The sequence below is a fragment of the Coregonus lavaretus genome, assembly GCF_964263955.1.
Source record: "Coregonus lavaretus genome assembly, chromosome: 3".
Classification (NCBI taxonomy): domain Eukaryota; kingdom Metazoa; phylum Chordata; class Actinopteri; order Salmoniformes; family Salmonidae; genus Coregonus; species Coregonus lavaretus.
Window position 1 is genome coordinate 34,302,764 of NC_139990.1, and position 20,018 is coordinate 34,322,781.

Genomic DNA, 20,018 nt, shown 5'->3' on the forward strand with positions numbered 1-20,018 from the left:
CATCCTTGAAATGGAGTGATTTGACAGGTAGAGTTGAATGATTTATAGCCATTAGCCAGGCAGATCAGAAGAATAGGGGTGGATGTTAGAGACCATAGTGATTGAGATTGAGGATGACAGTGATTGAGGATAGAAGTGCAGGTCAGAAATGGGTATTTCAGGGTATTGGTTGGAGTAGAGACTTTGTTATTTATGTTTTAAAACCCATTTGCTCTCTGACTGATGCTGCTCCCTCTGATGATCTCCTAGTTTCAGAGGAGGGCCCAGTGCCCAGTGAAGTTGTAAGGCACCGCAGACCTGGGCCACCCAAAGGACTGCTGGGCCGACGCAGAGACATCAAGGTAATGACCCGTAGAACTGTCTCTGCCTGACATTAAACTAACTCACATTAACTCAAATTGCTATTATTAGATTCACTTACCCCTAATCAGTCTGTCACACTCTAACCTCATCCTCTGTATGCAGGAGTGAGCAGCTCCAATAACGACTTCCATCAAAATTAATAATCAAATGTGCACTGTTTATTTTCTAGTGTTGTCCCCTTTTTGGTGCCGAAGCTTAAAATGTAATGCTAGTGTTGTAATATAATACAAGTCTGGTGTTGGAAAAGCTTATGCCCTGCCTTTCACATTAATCGCCGATGCATGCATTATACCTTAATTTAAAAACCTCTGGATCCTCTGCAATCTTGCTGAATTTTTCTGGAACTTAATCGTCTAGAATCCAAAGATGCCGTGACTCAATGTTTCTTTTGACAGGCATGTTCTCTCACACACTCACATTTAACTACTGTGGGTAATGGGTCCCCTTTCTATTTCTCTGGTTTAACTATGATCGGGCTTATCTAACCCTCTCTTAACTCCTCTCCTTCACTTCTCTTATCAACACTTTTTTCTCAAAGCCAAAGGTGGTTTTGGTGGCTCTCCTTCTCCTTCCTCTACCCGCCGCTAGCATGTGGTCGTGCTGTAACGCTCGTCCCCCTCTATTTGGCTTAAGCATTCCCCCCCTTCACATGCACAGGGGAGCGACTCAGAGGAGCACCGTCCAGGGCTGCTGGTCACAGAGGGCCACATAACAAGGAGCCCCAGCGAGCCCTGCCCACCCAGGATCCCACCGCTGCGGTTACGGCGGCAGCTGCTGGTGCAGCTGCAGCGGCTGCCCCCATGTGTGGTGCAGTCGGTCATGCTGGAGGAGGAGGAGGAGCCAGAGGAGGAGTCGTCTTCACAGGAAGAGGAGGAGACTATTGTTAAAGAGGCGGTGCTCCAACACAATCCCAGAATTGATCCCCACTATGTCCTTCGTTCCCAGAATGCTGCGGAACACACGCCAACTAACATCCTCGCCACGCTAACCAACGGACACCCCCAAAAGAGCCACTTGAAGACCGGGACACACAGGATCCGCGTAGATTTTAAGGTGAGGGTCTCTCATTCAAATTCAGATTGCTTTATTGGCATGAAATAACATTTGTAGATATTGCCAAAGTGGTATAGCATTTCAGTAAATACAGTACAATACTCGCTCTCTCTCTCCCTCTCTTTTTCCCTCTATCTCCCATACAAACATTCTTAATAAACACAATTTCATTCTTTTTTTTATTAACTCCTCTCTCTCTCGCTTATATACTCTTAATAAACTATATTTTGCAGTCATTCATTAACTCACTCTATTATTGTGTTTCTGTCTCTTTCTTCTTTCTCCCAGGAGGACTGTGCCGTCCAGAACGTGTGGTTGATGGGCGGTTTGAGTATCCTCACCTCTGTCCCCGTCACCCCTCAGCCTGTCTGCCTGCTCTGTGCCAGCAAAGGACACCATGAAGTAATCATGGAAATGCATTCACAGAATATTCTGTGCCTGTGTTTGCAGTATAATCATTAGAATAATCACATTTAATTGTAGATAAGTATTACTCTTGACCGTTTTGAGGAAAACAAATTAACTAAGTAGCACACAGGAGGCTGCATAGGCTTACTGAAGAGCTACACTAGGTTATCTGGAAAACAGTAGGTTTAGTGCAGTATGTGTTCTCCTGATGTTGAATGTTGACTGCCTTCTGCCTTACCACCTCCCTTCAGATGATCTACTGCCAGGTGTGCTGCGAGCCCTTCCATAGCTTCTGCCTCTGGCCGGAAGAGCGACCCCAGGAGGAGAACAAGGAGAACTGGTGCTGCCGCCGCTGCAAGTTCTGCCATGTGTGCGGCCGCAAGAGCAAGAACAACAAGGTGTGTATGTCAGCAGGATCATCAAAAGTGAACTAAGATTTGGTAGTGTAGTGTTTTCACCCCCACTTTCACATTTCAAATGTACTGTTTCTTCCTTTAGCCTGTGTTGCAGTGCAGGAGGTGTCAGAACTGCTACCACCCCTCCTGTCTGGGACCCACCTACCCAAAGCCCATCAACTGTAACATGCCCTGGGTAAGTACCAGGAATGTATTATTTATATTTCTGTTTAGCTTTCTCTTCTCTCTCTGATCCCCATTCTGATTTACGACCATGTTTTTAACTGCACTGTGGGTCAATACGATACAATGCAAGTTTATTGTCCAATTTTCATCGGAAATGTGTAGTTTTGCTCTCTGTTGTTGTTCCCACCCCCCAGACACCACACACACACACAAACCGAGGCTCGAATCAACACAGGGTCAGCCACAGTGGAGCAGTTCTCGGGATAAAATGCCTTGCTAAAGGGCACAACTATAGTGGATTCTAGTAATGATCTGAAACCAGCAACCCTCAGTTCTCAGCCAGTTCAGTTTCCAGTTTTCTTTGCCCGACCTGGGACTTGAACCAGCGACCTTCCGGTTACTGGTCCATCTGTCTAACCTCTGGCCTACCTGCCCCCATCCCAGGTGTGTATGACGTGCATCAGGTGTAAGAGCTGTGGAGTGACCCCAGGGAAGACCTGGGACATGGCCTGGAACCACGAGCAGGACCTCTGTCCCGACTGCAACACCCTCCACAGCAAAGGTAGGACCTCAGCGAGACACGTAATAAGTCAACCAAGGTTCAGTCAGAGCAAGGTATACAGGGCCTAAAATTAACTTTTTGGTCCACCAGCCACTGTGGCAGGTAGATTAAAAAAATTAATAAATACCAGGCACTTTTTTACCAGCCAAAATATATTTTCTCCCTAAAGTTACACCAACAAAACACCAGAAAACGGTTGAGCATGCTTTGTAATGTTTATAAAACAATCAGTGTGTTACTAGTAAGAAGTAATGTGGTATATTGTTTTAACCAAAATATTACAGATGAGACAATGTTCACCAGCCCCTTTAAGAGTGGGATGTTACCATGGTAATGTGACTGTCATGTTTGTGCCTGTGAGATTGAGTCTGACTAGTAGAAGCGTTGTCTTCTCTTCCCTAGCAGTTGAAACTCAAACATTGACAAACAACCTAGCTTGTTAACAAAACATTGTAAATAGCCAAGAAACACAAGGACAAAGTCTCACTTCAGTAGACTTTAGTTTCAAGTAAATTAGATAAATTTTTATGCCTGTGCACAGTGTTTCTAAAAATGAATATTTCACTCAGCTCTTCACATGCACACAGCCCCCAGCCAGGCGGTGTTGCATCGCGATGTGGGCTACATGGGATTCGACTTTGTGTGATTATTTTACCAGCTACGAAAAAAAAAAAAAATCACTCGCAGCATGTATTTTACTATAAATGTGATCATGCATTACTATTTAGATTCACAAATGCGAGTGAAATGCTAACACTGTGGAGCCCTGACTACCCGCCAATGTGGCTAGTGAAATAGACATCTTACCCGCCAATGCCAAAATCGACCCGCGAAAGGGTGGGTGTTAATTCTATGCACTGAAGTTATAGACAAACTCCAGGAACAATCCAAGAAGAGAGCGATGAGAGCAGTTGTATAGATGGACTGATACATTGTCAGGATCTTCCTGTCATGTTATGTATTTGTTTAATTTAACCATTGATTACGGTAGTACATCTGATTTGTTTCTTATTTGTTTTACAAGGGAACTTCTGCACCATCTGCTCCAAGTGTTACGAGGAGAACAACCACAACAGCCAGATGATGGAGTGCTCCAAGTGTAGCCACTGGGTGCATTCTAAATGTGAAGGACTCTCTGGTGAGTGGCACTAACATTTCGGCCTCAGGACTGTCTTTATTAAGGGGATGTACTGCAGGGGTGGCCAACAGTCATCACAGAGTGTTACTGGTGGGTATGCAGGCTTTTGCTCCAGCCCTATAGGACTGTCTTTATTAAGGGGATGTACTGCAGGGGTGGCCAACAGTCATCACAGAGTGTTACTGGTGGGTATGCAGGCTTTTGCTCCAGCCCTATACACACACCTGATCCATCTAATCACAGTTCCATGGAGCATATCATTGGTAGAATCAGGTGTTAGAGATGAGGGCTGGAACAAAATCCTGAAAGAGGGTAGCTCTTCAGGCAAAGGGATGAACACTGTTGTTAACAGTATATGTATGGGAAGAAGCCACCTCAATCAAAATATAGGCCCTAACTTGAGGGATCAGAACAACGATCTCACTATAAATCCACTCCATGACATTGTAATTCTTCCTCTCTTCTGTCTGTCAGACGACCTGTATGAGATCATGTCCAGCCTGTCAGAGAGCATAGTGTACTCCTGTACACCCTGCAGCCAATCACAGCCCGGCTCCTGGAAGGAGGAGCTGAAGGACAGGCTGAGAGCGGGGCTAGAGAAGGTGCTGGCCAACCTCCTCTCTGACTCCTCTGCCCAGCACCTGATCACCTGCAGGGAGGTAAGGACTGCCGCCATCACAGAAGAGACGTCAAGTAGTCACTAGTCAGACACTTGTAACATACTCTTACTCTCTCACTTTCACAACATGGTTTTGCGCTGTATCCAAAAACAAGTAAAACGTTTAGACTGTCGTATGTATTGTATATCCCTCACCCTCAACACTGACCCTCTGACAGCGGTCTCCATGTACTATGCTGTTCTTTTTTTTTTTCTCCAGTGTGAGGAATCCACAGAACCAGATGCTTTCAGGGACCAACAGCAGCCCATCTGCGACCTACATGCAGTGGGTCAAAAATTTGAAGGGCGCCAGTACACTTCACTGGTGAGATACCCCAGTCCTTTTTAAACATTTGAATTATGTCACATGAAAACTATTAAGACCTACAGGTTGTCGTTCTTGCTCTCAGGGCATCAATGTTCCACTGTGAGTCGTGTAGGTCTTTTCAGACCACATTCTGATCACTTTCTACAGTCAGTGCCTTCAGAAGGTATTCACACATTTACATTTACATTTTAGTAATTTAGCAGACGCTCTTATCCAGAGCGACTTACAGGAGCAATTAGGGTTAAGTGCCTTGCTCAAGGGCACATCGACAGATTTTTCACCTAGTCGGCTCGGGGATTAGAACCAGCGACCTTTCGGTTACTGGCACAACGCTCTTAACCACTAAGCTACCACACCCCTTGACTTTTTCCACATTTTGTTACAGCCTGAATTTAAAATTAATTAAATCAAGCTTTTGTGTCACTGATCTACACACAATACCACATAATGTCAAAGTGGAATTTTGTTTGTAGAAAATTCTAGAAATTAATAAAGAATTAAAAGCTGAAAAGTTTTGAGTCAATAAGTATTGACTTTGTTATGGCAAGCCTAAATAAGTTCAGGAGTAAAAATGTGCTTAACAAATCGCATAATAAGTTGCATGGACTCATTCCGTGTTCAATAATAGTGGTTAACATGATTTTACCCCATCTCTGTACCATTAAAGAAAAAATCTTCATCCTGTTCGAAGTGCGTAATCGCTGTTCTGATGTCCAGAAGCGCTTTTCGGTCATAGGAAACAATGGTGGAAACATTATGTTATATATATATATATATATAGGAAACAATGGTGGAAACATTATGTTATATATACAATGGTGGAAACATTATGTTATATATATATATATATATATATATATATATATATATATATATATATATATATATATATATATATATATATATATATATATATATATATATAGTGAGGGGAAAAAGTATTTGATCCCCTGCTGATTTTGACGTTTGCCCACTGACAGACATGATCAGTCTATAATTTTAATGGTAGGTTTATTTGAACAGTGAGAGACAGAATAACAACAAAAAAACACATGTCAAAAATGTTATTAATTGATTTGCATTTTAATGAGGGAAGTAATTATTTGACCCCCTCTCAATCAGAAAGATTTCTGGCTCCCAGGTGTCTTTTATACAGGTAATGAGCTGAGATTAGGAGCACACTCTTAAAGGGAGTACTCCTAATCTCAGCTTGTTTCCTGTATAAAAGACACCTGTCCACAGAAGCAATCAATCAATCAGATTCCAAACTCTCCACCATGGCCAAGACCAAAGGGATATCAGGGACAAGATTGTAGACCTACACAAGGCTGGAATGGGCTACAAGACCATCGCCAAGCAGCTTGGTGAGAAGGTGACAACCGTTGGTGCGATTATTCGCAAATGGAAAAACACAAAAGAAATGTCAATCTCCCTCGGCCTGGGGCTCCTTACAAGATCTCACCTCGTGGAGTTGCAATGATCATGAGAACGGTGTGGAATCGGCCCAGAACTACACAGGAGGATCTTGTCAATGATCTCAAGGCAGCTGGGACCATAGTCACCAAGAAAACAATTGGTAACACACTACGCCGTGAAGAACTGAAATCCTGCAGCCCCCGCAAGGTCCCCTTGCTCAAGAAAGCACATATACATGCCCATCTGAAGTTTGCCAATGAACATCTGAATGATTCAGAGGAGAACTGGGTGAAAGCGTTGTGGTCAGATGAGACCAAAATTGAGCTCTTTGGCATCAACTCAACTCGCCATGTTTGGAGGAGGAGGAATGCTGCCTATGACCCCAAGAGCACCATCCCCACCGTCAAACATGGAGGTGGAAACATTATGCTTTGGGGGTGTTTTTCTGCTAAGGGGACAGGACAACTTCACTGCATCAAAGGGACGATGGACTGGGCAATGTACCATCAAATCTTGGGTAAGAACTTCGTTCCCTCAGCCAGGGCATTGAAAATGGGTCGTGGATGGGTATTCCAGCATGACAATGACTCAAAACACACGGCCAAGGCAACAAAGGAGTGGCTCAAGAAGAAGCACATTAAGGTCCTGGAGTGGCCTAGCCAGTCTCCAGACCTTAATCCCATAGAACATATGTGGAGGGAGCTGAAGGTTTGAGTTGCCAAACGTCAGCCTCGAAACCTTAATGACTTGGAGAAGATCTGCAAAGAGGAGTGGGACAAAATCCCTCCTGAGATGTGTGCAAACCTAGTGGCCAACTCCAAGAAACGTCTGACCTCTGTGATTGCCAACAAGGGTTTTGCCACCAAGTACTAAGTCATGTTTTGCAGAGGGGTCAAATACTTATTTCCCTAATTCAAATGCAAATCAATTCATAACATTTTTGACATGCGTTTTTCTGGATTTTGTTGTTGTTATTCTGTCTCTCACTGTTCAAATAAACCTACCATTTAAAATTGTAGACTGATCATGTCTTTGTCAGTGGGCAAACGTACAAAATCAGCAGGGGATCAAATACTTGTTTCCCTCACTGTATATACAGTTGAAGTCAGAAGTTTACATACACTTAGGTTGGAGTCATTAAAACTCGTTTTTCAACCACACCACACATTTCTTGTTAACAAACTATAGTTTTGGCAAGTCGGTTAGGACATCTACTTTGTGCATGAAACAAGTAATTTTCCCAACAATCATTTACAGACTGATTATTTCACTTATAATTCACGGTATCACAATTCCAGTGGGTCAGAAGTTTAGACATTAAGTTGACTGTGCCTTTAAACAGCTTGGAAAATTCCAGAAAATGATGTCATGGCTTTAGAAGCTTCTGATAGGCTAATTGACATCATTTGAGTCAATTGGAGGTGTACCTGTGGATGTATTTCAATGCCTACCTTGAAACTCAGTGCCTCTTTGCTTGACATCATGGGAAAATCAAAAGAAATCAGCCAAGACCTCAGAAAAAACATTGGAGACCTCCACAAGTCTGGTTCATCCTTGGGAGAAATTTCCAAATGCCTGAAGGTACCACGTTCATCTGTACAAACAATAGTACGCAAGTATAAACACCATGGGACCACGCAGCCGTCATACCGCTCAGGAAGGAGACGCGTTCTGTCTCCTAGAGATTCACGTACTTTGATTCGAAAAGTGCAAATCAATCCCAGAACAACAGCAAAGGACCTTGTGAAGATGCTGGAGGAAACAGGTACAAAAGTATCTATATCCACAGTAAAACAAGTCCTATATCGACATAACCTGAAAGGCCGCTCAGCAAGAAAGAAGACACTGCTACAAAACCGCCATAAAGGCAGAATACGGTTTGCAACTGCACATGGGGACAAAGATCGTAATTTTTGGAGAAATGTCCTCTGGTCTGATGAAACAAAAATAGAACTGTTTGGCCATAATGACCATCGTTATGTTTGGAGGAAAAGGGGGATGGCTTGCAAGGTGAAGAACACCATCCCAACCGTGAAGCACGGGGTGACAGCATCATGCTGTGGGGGTGCTTTTGATGCAGGAGGTACTGGTGCACTTCACAAAATAGATGGCATCATGAGGAAGGACATCTGTGGATATATTGAAGCAACATCTCAAGACATCAGTCAGGAAGTTGGAGCTTGGTCGCAAATGGGTCTTCCAAATGGACAATGACCCCAAGCATACTTCCAAAGTTGTGGCAAAATGGCTTAAGGACAACAAAGTCAAGGTATTGGAGTGGCCATCACAAAGCCCTGACCTCAATCCTATAGAAGATTTGTGGGCAGAACTGAAAAAGCGTGTGCGAGCAAGGAGGCCTACAAACCTGACACAGTTACACCAGCTCTGTCAGGAGGAATGGGCCAAAATTCACCCAACTTATTGTGGGAAGCTTGTGGAAGGCTACCTGAAACGTTTGACCCAAGTTAAACAATATAAAGGCAATGTTACCAAATACTAATTCAGTGTATGTGAACTTCTGACCCACTGGGAATGTGATGAATGAAATCAAAGATGAAAGAAATTATTCTCTCCACTATTATTCTGACATTTCACATTCTGAAAATAAATTAGTTATCCTAACTGACCTAAGACAGGGAATTGTGAAAAACTGAGTTTAAATGTATTTGGCTAAGGTGTATGTAAACTTCCGACTTCAACTGTGTGTGTGTATATAGATATATCTTATCTACAGAGTAGCAGCAGCGTAAAAAGATGGGGGTGGGGGGGCAGTGCAAATAGTCCGGGTAGCCATGATTAGCTGTTCAGGAGTCTTATGGCTTGGGGGTAGAAGCTGTTGAGAAGTCTTTTGGACCTAGACTTGGCAGTCCGGTACCGCTTGCCGTGCGGTAGCAGAGAGAACAGTCTATGACTAGGGTGGCTGGAGTCTTTGTCAATTTTTAGGGCCTTCCTCTTACACTGCCTGGTATAGAGGTCCTGGGTGGCAGGAAGCTTGGCCCCAGTGATATACTGGACCGTACGCACTACCCTCTGTAGTGCCTTGCGGTCGGAGGCCGAGCAGTTGCCATACCAGGCGGTGATGCAACCAGTCAGGATGCTCTCGATGGTGCAGCTGTATAATTTTTTGAGGATCTGAGGACCCATGCCAAATCTTTTCAGTCTCCTGAGGGGGAATAGGTTTTGTCGTGCCCTCTTCACGACTGTCTTGGTGTGTTTGGACCATGATAGTTTGTTGGTGATGTGGACACCAAGGAACTTGAAGCTCTCAACCTGTTCCACTACAGCCCTGTCGACGAGAGTGGGGGCGTGCTGAGTCCTCTTTTTTTTATTTTCTTGTAGTCCACAATCATCTCCTTTGTCTTGGTCACGTTGAAGGAGAGGTTGTTATCCTGGCATCACACGGCCAGGTCTCTGACCTCCCTATAGGCTGTCTCATCGTTGTCGGTGATCAGGCCTACCACTGTTGTGTCGTCGGCAAACTTAATGATGGTGTTGGAGTCGTGCCTGGCCATGCAGTCATGGGTGAACAGGGAGTACAGGAAGGGACTGAGCAAGCACAACTGAGGGGCCCCCGTGTTGAGGATCAGTGTGGCAGATGTGTTGTTACCTACCCTTACCACCTGGGGGCGGCCCGTCAGGAAGTCCAGGATCCAGTTGCAGAGGGAGGTGTTTAGTCCCAGGATCCTTAGCTTAGTGATATATATTAAAACACACAAAATAGAACAATTTGTCAGGAGCCGGTAAAAACGCGGCCATCCCCTCCGGCGCCATTCTGACACCCCCTTGAGTATGGTGAAGTTATTAAGTAGGCTTTGGATGGTGTATCAATACACCCAGTCACTACAAAGATACAGGCGTCCTTCCTAACTCGGTTACCGGAGAGGAAGGGAACTGCTCAGGGATTTCACCATGATGCCAATGGTGACATTAAAACAGTTACAGAGTTTAATGGTTGTGATATGAAAACTGAGGCTGGATCAACAACATTGTAGTTACTTCACAATACTAACCTAAATGACAGGGTGAAAAGGAAGCCTGTATAGAATAAAATATTCCAAAACATTCATCCTGTTTGCCTCAAGGCACTTAGGTAATACTGCAAACAAATTGGCATGGAAATGAGCTTTTTGTCCTGAATGCAAAGCGTTATGTTTGGGACAAATCGAACTCAACACATCACTGAGTACTACTTTTCATATTTTCAAGCATGATGGTGGCTGCATCATGTTATGGGTATGCTTGTCATCGGTGTTGGACTAGGGAGTTTTTTAGGATTAAAAGAAACTGAGTACAGCTATAATAAGCACAGGCAAAATCCTAGAGGAAAACCTGGTTCAGTCTGATTTCCAACACACTGGGAGACAAATTCACCGTTCAGCAGGGCAATAACATAAAACACAAGGCCAAATCTACACTGAAGTTGCTTACCAAGACGACTTTGAATGTTCTTGAGAGGCCTAATTACAGTTTTGACTTAAATCGGCTTGAAAATCTATGGCAAGACTTTAAAATGGCTTAGCAGGGATCAACAATCAACTTTTTAAAATGATAATGGGCAAGTATTGTGCAATCCAGGTGTGCAAAGCTCTTAGAGACTTACCCAAAAAGACTCCACTGTAATTGCCGCCAAAGTTGCTTCTACAAAGTATTGACTCGTGTGAATACATACAGTGGGGAAAAAAAGTATTTAGTCAGCCACCAATTGTGCAAGTTCTCCCACTTAAAAAGATGAGAGAGGCCCGTAATTTTCATCATAGGTACACGTCAACTATGACAGACAAAATAAGAAAAAAATATCCAGAAAATCACATTGTAGGATTTTTTATGAATTTATTTGCAAATTATGGTGGAAAATAAGTATTTGGTCAATAACAAAAGTTTCTCAATACTTTGTTATATACCCTTTGTTGGCAACGACACAGGTCAAATGTTTTCTGTAAGTCTTCACAAGGTTTTCACACACTGTTGCTGGTATTTTGGGCCATTCCTCCATGCAGATCTCCTCTAGAGCAGTGATGTTTTGGGGCTGTCGCTGGGCAACACGGACTTTCAACTCCCTCCAAAGATTTTCTATGGGGTTGAGATCTGGAGACTGGCTAGGCCACTCCAGGACCTTGAAATGCTTCTTACGAAGCCACTCCTTCGTTGCCCGGGCGGTGTGTTTGGGATCATTGCCATGCTGAAATACCCAGCCACGTTTCATCTTCAATGCCCTTGCTGATGGAAGGAGGTTTTCACTCAAAATCTCACGATGCATGGCCCCATTCATTCTTTCCTTTACACGGATCAGTCGTCCTGGTCCCTTTGCAGAAAAACAGCCCCAAAGCATGATGTTTCCACCCCCATGCTTCACAGTAGGTATGGTGTTCTTTGGATGCAACTCAGCATTCTTTGTCCTCCAAACACGACGAGTTGAGTTTTTACCAAAAAGTTATATTTTGGTTTCATCTGACCATATGACATTCTCCCAATCCTCTTCTGGATCATCCAAATGCACTCTAGCAAACTTCAGACGGGCCTGGACATGTACTGGCTTAAGCAGGGGGACACGTCTGCACTGCAGGATTTGAGTCCCTGGCGGCGTAGTGTGTTACTGATGGTAGGATTTGTTACTTTGGTCCCAGCTCTCTGCAGGTCATTCACTAGGTCCCCCCGTGTGGTTCTGGGATTTTTGCTCACCGTCCTTGTGATCATTTTGAGATCTTGCGTGGAGCCCCAGATCAAGGGAGATTATCAGTGGTCTTGTATGTCTTCCATTTCCTAATAATTGCTCCCACAGTTGATTTCTTCAAACCAAGCTGCTTACCTATTGCAGATTCAGTCTTCCCAGCCTGGTGCAGGTCTACAATTGTGTTTCTGGTGTCCTTTGACAGCTCTTTGGTCTTGGCCATAGTGGAGTTTGTAGTGTGACTGTTTGAGGTTGTGGACAGGTGTCTTTTATACTGATAACAAGTTCAAACAGGTGCCATTAATACAGGTAACGAGTGGAGGACAGAGGAGCCTCTTAAAGAAGAAGTTACAGGTCTGTGAGAGCCAGAAATCTTGCTTTTTTGTAGGTGACCAAATACTTATTTTCCACCATAATTTGCAAATTAATTCATTAAAAATCCTACAATGTGATTTTCTGGAAATTTTTTTCTCAATTTGTCTGTCATAGTTGACGTGTACCTATGATGAAAATTACAGGCCTCTCTCATCTTTTTAAGTGGGAGAACTTGCACAATTGGTGGTTGACTAAATACTTTTTTTCCCCACTGTATATAAATTTGATATTTCTGTATTTCATTTTCAATACATTTTGTAAACATTTCTAAAAACGTTTTTACTTGGCATTATGGGGTATTGTGTGTAGATGGGCAAAAATATATATTTAATCCATTTTGAATTCAGGCTATAACAACAAAATGTGGAATAAGTCAAGGGGTATGAATACTTTCTGAAGGCACTGTCTACGTTTTGGTCATTTAGCAAATGCTCTTATATCTCATAACACTCCATACAGGAAATCGAATCCCACATATGTTGTACGACAATACATCCGTCCAGTAGCTGTGTGTGGGTCAAATCACTAGGGAAGCCAACCCCCCCCCCCCCCAAAAAAGCCATATTACAGTCTGTTGTGATAATGGCGTTGTTTGCTCTATAAACTGTTAATTCATATGCCTTGCGACCGTGGTATATAGACCTAAAGGCCGAGACAATAAGAGGACAGTGGCAGAATAAATTAAACCACACCTTTTTTGTTTTATCACAAAACCGGATAGCAACTTCTGTCCAGTGAAGTCCACAAAGCATGTATTGCATGTACAGGAACAGACAGTTGCATGACCTACAGCATGGTCAAGCAAGTTAATGTTTCAAATATTTTTGCACCACTAAACAACTTTGATTTAGAACACAGAGAGTTACCGCAAGTCGCAAAGAAAACAGCCTGCCTCCACTATTCCAACACCATTTCATACCAAAAATGATTTAGTCAATCAACGTAAGCTAAATATGATGTGGCTGTCCATGGTTCTGATTTCTGTGTGTGTTCGTGCAAGTAGAAAAACATGACTCACCCAATTGTAGAAAAATGCCAATGCCATCCTCTCTTTCATGTTGAAGAAACGGTCTTTCACTCTATCATACAGTACACTCTTCTTCTTTTTTTGGTCCTAGGCTACCTGGCTGAAATGCTTGCTCGCTAGCCTAACTTCCATTCATGGGCAACGTTAGCTAGTTAATATTACCCTTCTACATCTAGCTACATATTGCACTTCCATCCTCTCAGGCCAGGGGCACAACAATAAATGAATTAATGGTTGGATCAGAATCACCGTTATAATCATTGGCCAGTATGGAGAGTTAAGTAAAACCACAAGTCCAAATCCCTATCTCCATCCATGGCTAATTTAGGAAAGGGCCAATTTTAGCTAGCTAGCCACTGGAGGACACAACAATTTTAGTTTTTCTGTAAATGACGTATGCTCTCAATGGGATTTGATAGGAGTGAAGCCAAATCCAAGCTGGCTTCCCTTCACACTTTTTTGTCAAGGGAGGTCAGATGCTTGCTGGCATCCCTTGCCTTCAATGCTACGGGCGGCAACAATGTCATACTAATTTGAACTCATTTGAACGAGACAGCATCTGATAGAAGGCCTACACGTAGAGACAGTGGTGTTATTTCGCTCTTTCTGATGCTTTCTCCTGTGAGATACATTTAGCCTCTTACGAATTGAAGAAAAATTATGAAACGCAGAGACTAAATATACATTTTTTATTATTACATTTTTGGGGGAAGCCTGGCTTCCCTTGGCATCCATGAATACACACCACTGCATCCGTCTCCTAAACTTGACACCTGTTTTTCCTGCTTTTGTCAACCAATCAGAAATCATTCCATGAGGATGTTGTCGTGGTGATGAGGAGGTGGCTAAAGGAGGAGGAGTCTCTCCCTGAGGACCTGAGGCCAACCTGTTTGGCCAGGTCTCATTACCTGAAGGTTAGTAGAAAGACCTTTCCTCCATTTAATGCTATAGATATTATTATGGGCCATACTGGACCATATTATTATTGGTTGTTCGCATATTTACTCAGATTAGTACTGTCCGCATTCAAAAAATAATAATTCTGAGCTATTTTATTCATTGCCTCAATTAATAAAACGGCATAAAATAAAAAGTCTCTCTAGTGGACCTTTTGTGTATTGACTCCCCTTAATGATGTACAAAGATCACTCACTGAGTATATCTGTCCTTTCAGTTGCTGGGGGAGACTTTCAGTTGGTTTCATAGCCAAGATCAGAAAATGTGGGACCCACTCTCCAAAGATTTCCCAAGGTAAATGAATACACTATATGTGTAGACAGTATGACTGTGTATCTTATACATTTTGACTGACTTTCTCACGTTTCCGCCAAGAAGATGGAAAGAATCTCCCTGAACAAACCAACTATGACAATAAATAGTTTTGCCTTCATAAAGATAAAGCTAGCAAAGAATACTACTTTAACACCCCTAGAGTCGATGTCTGCGCCCCCGTGGAAATCTTATTAGCATAATACAAAAATCCCCCCCAAACTGTCAGTTTAAGCTACAGACAATCAGTTTTTTTGCATTAAATACATCTAAATCCTCCGCATCCGCCGACGTCACACTTCCGCATCTGCGGTGAAAGTGCTAGAGCAGTGTTTGTCAGACCATGAGACGTCCCAAAAATCGGTCTTCTCACATAATCGGCTGTAGTGTCCGAACGGTTTGGCCTACAAATTATTGTGACCCCTCCATGGAAATATGAGACTCTCACGAACACGATGGTGTTCTTCTTGGGACTCGTCAGAAGTCCATACAGCCGATCTGCCAACTTCTGTCTGTAGCGTTCTAACAGTTTGGGCTACACACTAATATGACCATCTGTGGAAAGGTGAGACTCTCACGAACACGTACATGTTGTGTTCCTCTAGGACACCCACATGCCTCACAAGACTCATCTGAAGGTCCCCCAGTACCAGTTGAAAAAATTTATGGAAGTATATATGGACACTAGTGCCAAAAATAAGGTGTTAAGTACAAGTAATAAAAAATTAATGTTTCCTGATCTTTCATATACTGTATCTCTCAGATATACAGTGCATTCGGAAAGTATTCAGACCCCTTCACTTTTTCCATAAATGTGGAACATTTTCTAAAACTCTGTTTTTGCTTTGTCATTATGGGGTATTGTGTGTAGATTGAGAATTTTGTATTTATTTAATCCATTTTAGAATAAGGCTGTAACGTAACAAAATGTAGAAAAAGTGAAGGGGTTTGAATACTTTCCGATTGCACTGTATAACAGACTATCTGTTGTTCCATGTAGTGAATCAAAGTTATTCAATGCGCTTGTATGGGCTTTTTTCCCATTCTTCAAAGCAAAACTGCTCCAGCTCCTTCAAGTTGGATGGGTTCTGCTGGTGTACAGCAATCTTTAAGTCATACCACAGATTCTCAATTGGATTGAGGTCTGGGCTTTGACTAGGCCATTCCAAGACATTTAAATGTTTCCCCTTAAACCACTCAAGTGTTGCTTTAGCAGTATTCTTAGGGTCGTTGTTCTGCTGGAAGGTGAACCTCTGTCCCAGTCTCAAATCTCTGGAAGACTGGAACAGGTTTCCCTCAAGAATTTAGCACCTTCCATCATTCCTTCAATTCTGACCAGTTTCCCAGTCCCTTCTGATGAAAAACATCCCCACAGCATGATGCTGCCACCACCATGCTTCACTGTGGGGATGGTGTTCTCCCGGTGATGAGAGGTGTTGGGTTTGCGCCAGACATAGCATTTTCCTTGATGGCCAGAAAGCTCAATTTTAGTCTCATCTGACCAGAGTACCTTCTTCCATATGTTTGGGGAGTCTCCCACATGCCTTTTGGCGAACACGTGTTTCCTTATCTTTTTCATTAAGCAATGGCTTTTTTCTGGCCACTCTTCCGTAAAGCCCAGCTCTGTGGAGTGTACGGCTTAAAAGTGGTCCTATAGACAGATACTCCAATCTCCTCTGTGGAGCTTTGCAACTCCTTCAGGGTTATCTTGGGTCTCTGTTGCCTCTGATTAATGCCGTCCTTGCCTGGCCTGTTTGGAGAGCTCCTTGGTCTTCATGTTGCCGCTTGCTGGGTGGTGCCCCTTGCTTAGTGGTGTTGCAGACTCTGGGGCCTTTCAGAACAGGTGTGTGTGTATATATACTGAGCTCATGTGACAGATCATGTGACACTTAGATTGCACACAGGTGGACTTTATTTAACTTTATTGTGACTTCTGAAGGTAATTGGTTGCACCAGATCTTTTTTAGGGGCTACATAGCAAAGAGGGTGAATACATATGCATGCACCCCTTTTCCGTTATGTATTTTCTATAATATTTTGAAACAATTTTATTTTTTATTTTTTACTTCACCAATTTGGACTATTTTGTGTGTGTGAAATCCAAATAAAAATCAATTTTAATTACAGGTTGTAATACAACAAAACAGGAAAAACGTGAAGGGGGCTGAATACTTTTGCAAGGCACTGTAGCATTAAGGCCAAATAAATGTTTCATCAAATAATTGTTTTTTAAATTTTGATACTTCAAGGGGTCTTAAAATTCCAAATAAAATAGCAAAATGATCCTTGGTATGACGTTCTTAAAACAATTCCATATAAACGATATATACAAAAGTATGTAGACACCCCTTCAAATTAATTAATTTGTCTATTTCAGCCACAACCGTTGCTGACGTATAAAATCGAGCGCACAGCCATGCAATGTTCATAGACAAACATTGGCAGTAGAATGGCCTTGCTGAAGAGCTGAGTGACTTTCAATGTGGCGCCGTCATAGGATGCCACCTTTACAACAAATCAGTTAGTCTGCCCTGCTAGAGCTGCCACGGTCAACTGTAAGTGCTGTTATTGTGAAGTTGAAACATCTAGGAGCAACAATGGCTCAGCCGCGAAGTGGTAGGTCACATAGGCTCACAGAATGGGACCGCCGAGGGCTGAAGCGCGTCAAAATCGTCTGTCCTTGGTTGCAGCACTCACTACCGAGTTCCAAACTGCCTCTGGAAGCAACGTCAGCACAATAGCTGTTTGTCGAAAGCGTCATAAAATGGGTTTCCATGGCCAAGCAGCCGCACACAAGCCTAAGATCACCATGCTCAATGCCAAGCGTCGGCTGGAGTTGTGTAAAGCTCGCCGCCATTAGACTCTGCAGCAGTGGAAACGCGTTTTCTTGAGTGATGATTCACGCTTCATCATCTGGCAGTCTGACAGACAAATCTGGGTTTGGCGGATGCCAGGAGAACGCTACCTGCCCAAATGCATAGTGCCAACTGTAAAGTTTGATGGAGGAGGAATAATGGTCTGGGGCTGTTTTTCATGGTTCGGTCTAGGCCCCTTAGTTCCAGTGAAGGGAAATCTTAACGCTACAGCATACAATGAAATTCTAAACGATTCTGTGCTTCCAACTTTGTGGCAACAGTTTGGGGAAGGCCCTTTCCTGTTTCAGCATGACAATGCTCCCGTGCACAAAGTGAGGTCCTTACAGAAATGGTTTGTCGACATCAGTGTGGAAGAACTTGACTGGCCTGCACAGAGCCCTGACCTCAACCCAATCGAACACCTTTGGGATGAAATGGAATGCCGACTGCGAGCCAGGCCTAATCGCCCACCATCTGTGCCCAACCTCACTAATGCTTCTGTGGCTGAATGGAATCAAGTTTCCGCAGCAATGTTCCCAACATCTAGTGGAAAGCCTTCCCAGAAGAGTGGAGGCTGTTATAGCAGCAAAGGAGGGACCAACTCCATATTAATACCATGATTTTGGAATGAGTTGTTCGACGAGCAGGTGTCCACATAGTTTTGGTCTTGTAGTGTAGCTTAGTGTAGCATTCTGCAGCGATACGCCGTCCCATCTGGTTTGCGCTTAGTGGGACTATCTTTTGTTTTTCAACAGTACAATGACCCAAAACACCTCCAGGCTGTGTAATGGCTATTTAACCAAGAAGGAGAGTGATGGAGTGCTGCATCAGATGACCTGGCCTCCACAATCACCCGACCTCAACCCAATTGAGATGGTTTGGGATGAGTTGTACCACAGAGTGAAGGAAAAGTAGCCAACAAGTGCTCAGGATATGTGGGAACTCCTTCAAGACTGTTGGAAAAGCATTCCAGATGAAGCTGGTTGAGAGAATGCCAAGAGTGTGCAAAGCTGTCATCAAGGCAAAGGGTGGCTACTTTGAAGAATCTAAAATATATTTTGATTTGTTTAACTATTTTTTGGTTACTACATGATTCCATATGTGTTATTTCATAGTTTTGATGTCTTCACTATTATTCTACAATGTAGAAAATAGTAAAAATAAAGAAAAACCCTTGAATGAGTAGGTGTCCAATCTTTTGACTGGTACTGTATATTTTTGCTACTTAAGGGGGTCGTAAAATGCTAAATCAAATCGCAAAATGATCCTTGGTATGACCTTAAAACAATTCCATAAAGTTTAGCAGCACACCCCTTTCCCCCGGACATAGGTTGTTATGGTTTAAAAACGCTCTGTTGCTGAACAAGTCTCCCGCCTCTTCTGTCTCAGTGGTATGCTCCCTGAGGCAGTTCTTCCTCCATCTAAGGAGCACAGCTATGCACAGTGGTTGGAGAGGACGTACCAAGTTACCAGTGGCGCAGGGTGCTTCCAGCAGGGGAACTGCATCCCTCCTCCATCCTCAGTCACCACCCATCAACCCTGGGCACTGGAGGGCCTCCCACTCAAATCCCAAGGTATGGAGTCTATGGCTGTTTCCCAAATGTAGAGTCTGGTCATAGGTGTAGGGCTATGGTCAACAGTAGTGCACTATATAAGGAATAGGGTGCCATTTGGGACAAAGCCTATGTCCTAGTCTTAAAGCAGACATGTAACCCCATTCACCAGCACAATAAGATCTTTGTAGTGTGTGAAGAAATTGAGTACAATGACAGAGGTTGAGCTCGCATTTTCCTTAATCCTAACAATGTGAACAATAATTAATTAATGTGTTTGGTCTGTCTTGTCTAGGTACAAATGGTGCTGTAACCGGGGCCCTGGAATTTGACCGGACCAAAGATGAGAGGCAGTGTGCACTCTGCCAACAGTGTGGAGACGCCACACCCAACGTGAGTTCCCCTGCCCACCTCTGTACAGATCCCACACAGTAAAACCAGATATCATACATAGAGCATTATACAGTGCGTTCCGAAAAGTAGTCAGACCCCTTGACATTTTGTTACGTTACAGCCGTATTCAATTTATTTTTATTTTTTAAAAGTCTCGTCAATCTACGCACAATACCCATAATAACAAAGCAAAAATGTATGAAAAAAAAGTATTCAGACCGTTACTCAGTACTTTTTACATTTTAGTAATTTAGCAGACGCTATTATCCAGAGTGAGTGCATACATTTTTCATACTGGCCGCCCGTGGGAATCAAATCAACTGAGCTACAGGAGGTCCGTACTTTAGTACACAGTACTTTATTGAAGCACC

The 20,018-nt window shown here is 43.2% G+C and overlaps 1 protein-coding gene across 1 annotated transcript in view; it reads left to right on the plus strand.

Moving 5' to 3' along the window:
- Window positions 1-20,018, plus strand: part of LOC311119424 (histone-lysine N-methyltransferase 2B-like) — a 68,597-nt gene that overhangs the window by 20,667 nt on the left and 27,912 nt on the right. The window contains exons 10-22 of the mRNA XM_084157741.1: window positions 250-341; window positions 1,021-1,416; window positions 1,705-1,818; window positions 2,076-2,222; window positions 2,323-2,415; window positions 2,850-2,967; window positions 3,992-4,105; window positions 4,580-4,764; window positions 4,984-5,088; window positions 14,381-14,491; window positions 14,752-14,828; window positions 19,091-19,275; window positions 19,550-19,647. Coding sequence (XP_084013867.1) covers window positions 250-341; window positions 1,021-1,416; window positions 1,705-1,818; window positions 2,076-2,222; window positions 2,323-2,415; window positions 2,850-2,967; window positions 3,992-4,105; window positions 4,580-4,764; window positions 4,984-5,088; window positions 14,381-14,491; window positions 14,752-14,828; window positions 19,091-19,275; window positions 19,550-19,647 — 1,835 coding nt within the window. The remainder of the gene's footprint in view (window positions 1-249; window positions 342-1,020; window positions 1,417-1,704; window positions 1,819-2,075; window positions 2,223-2,322; window positions 2,416-2,849; window positions 2,968-3,991; window positions 4,106-4,579; window positions 4,765-4,983; window positions 5,089-14,380; window positions 14,492-14,751; window positions 14,829-19,090; window positions 19,276-19,549; window positions 19,648-20,018) is intronic.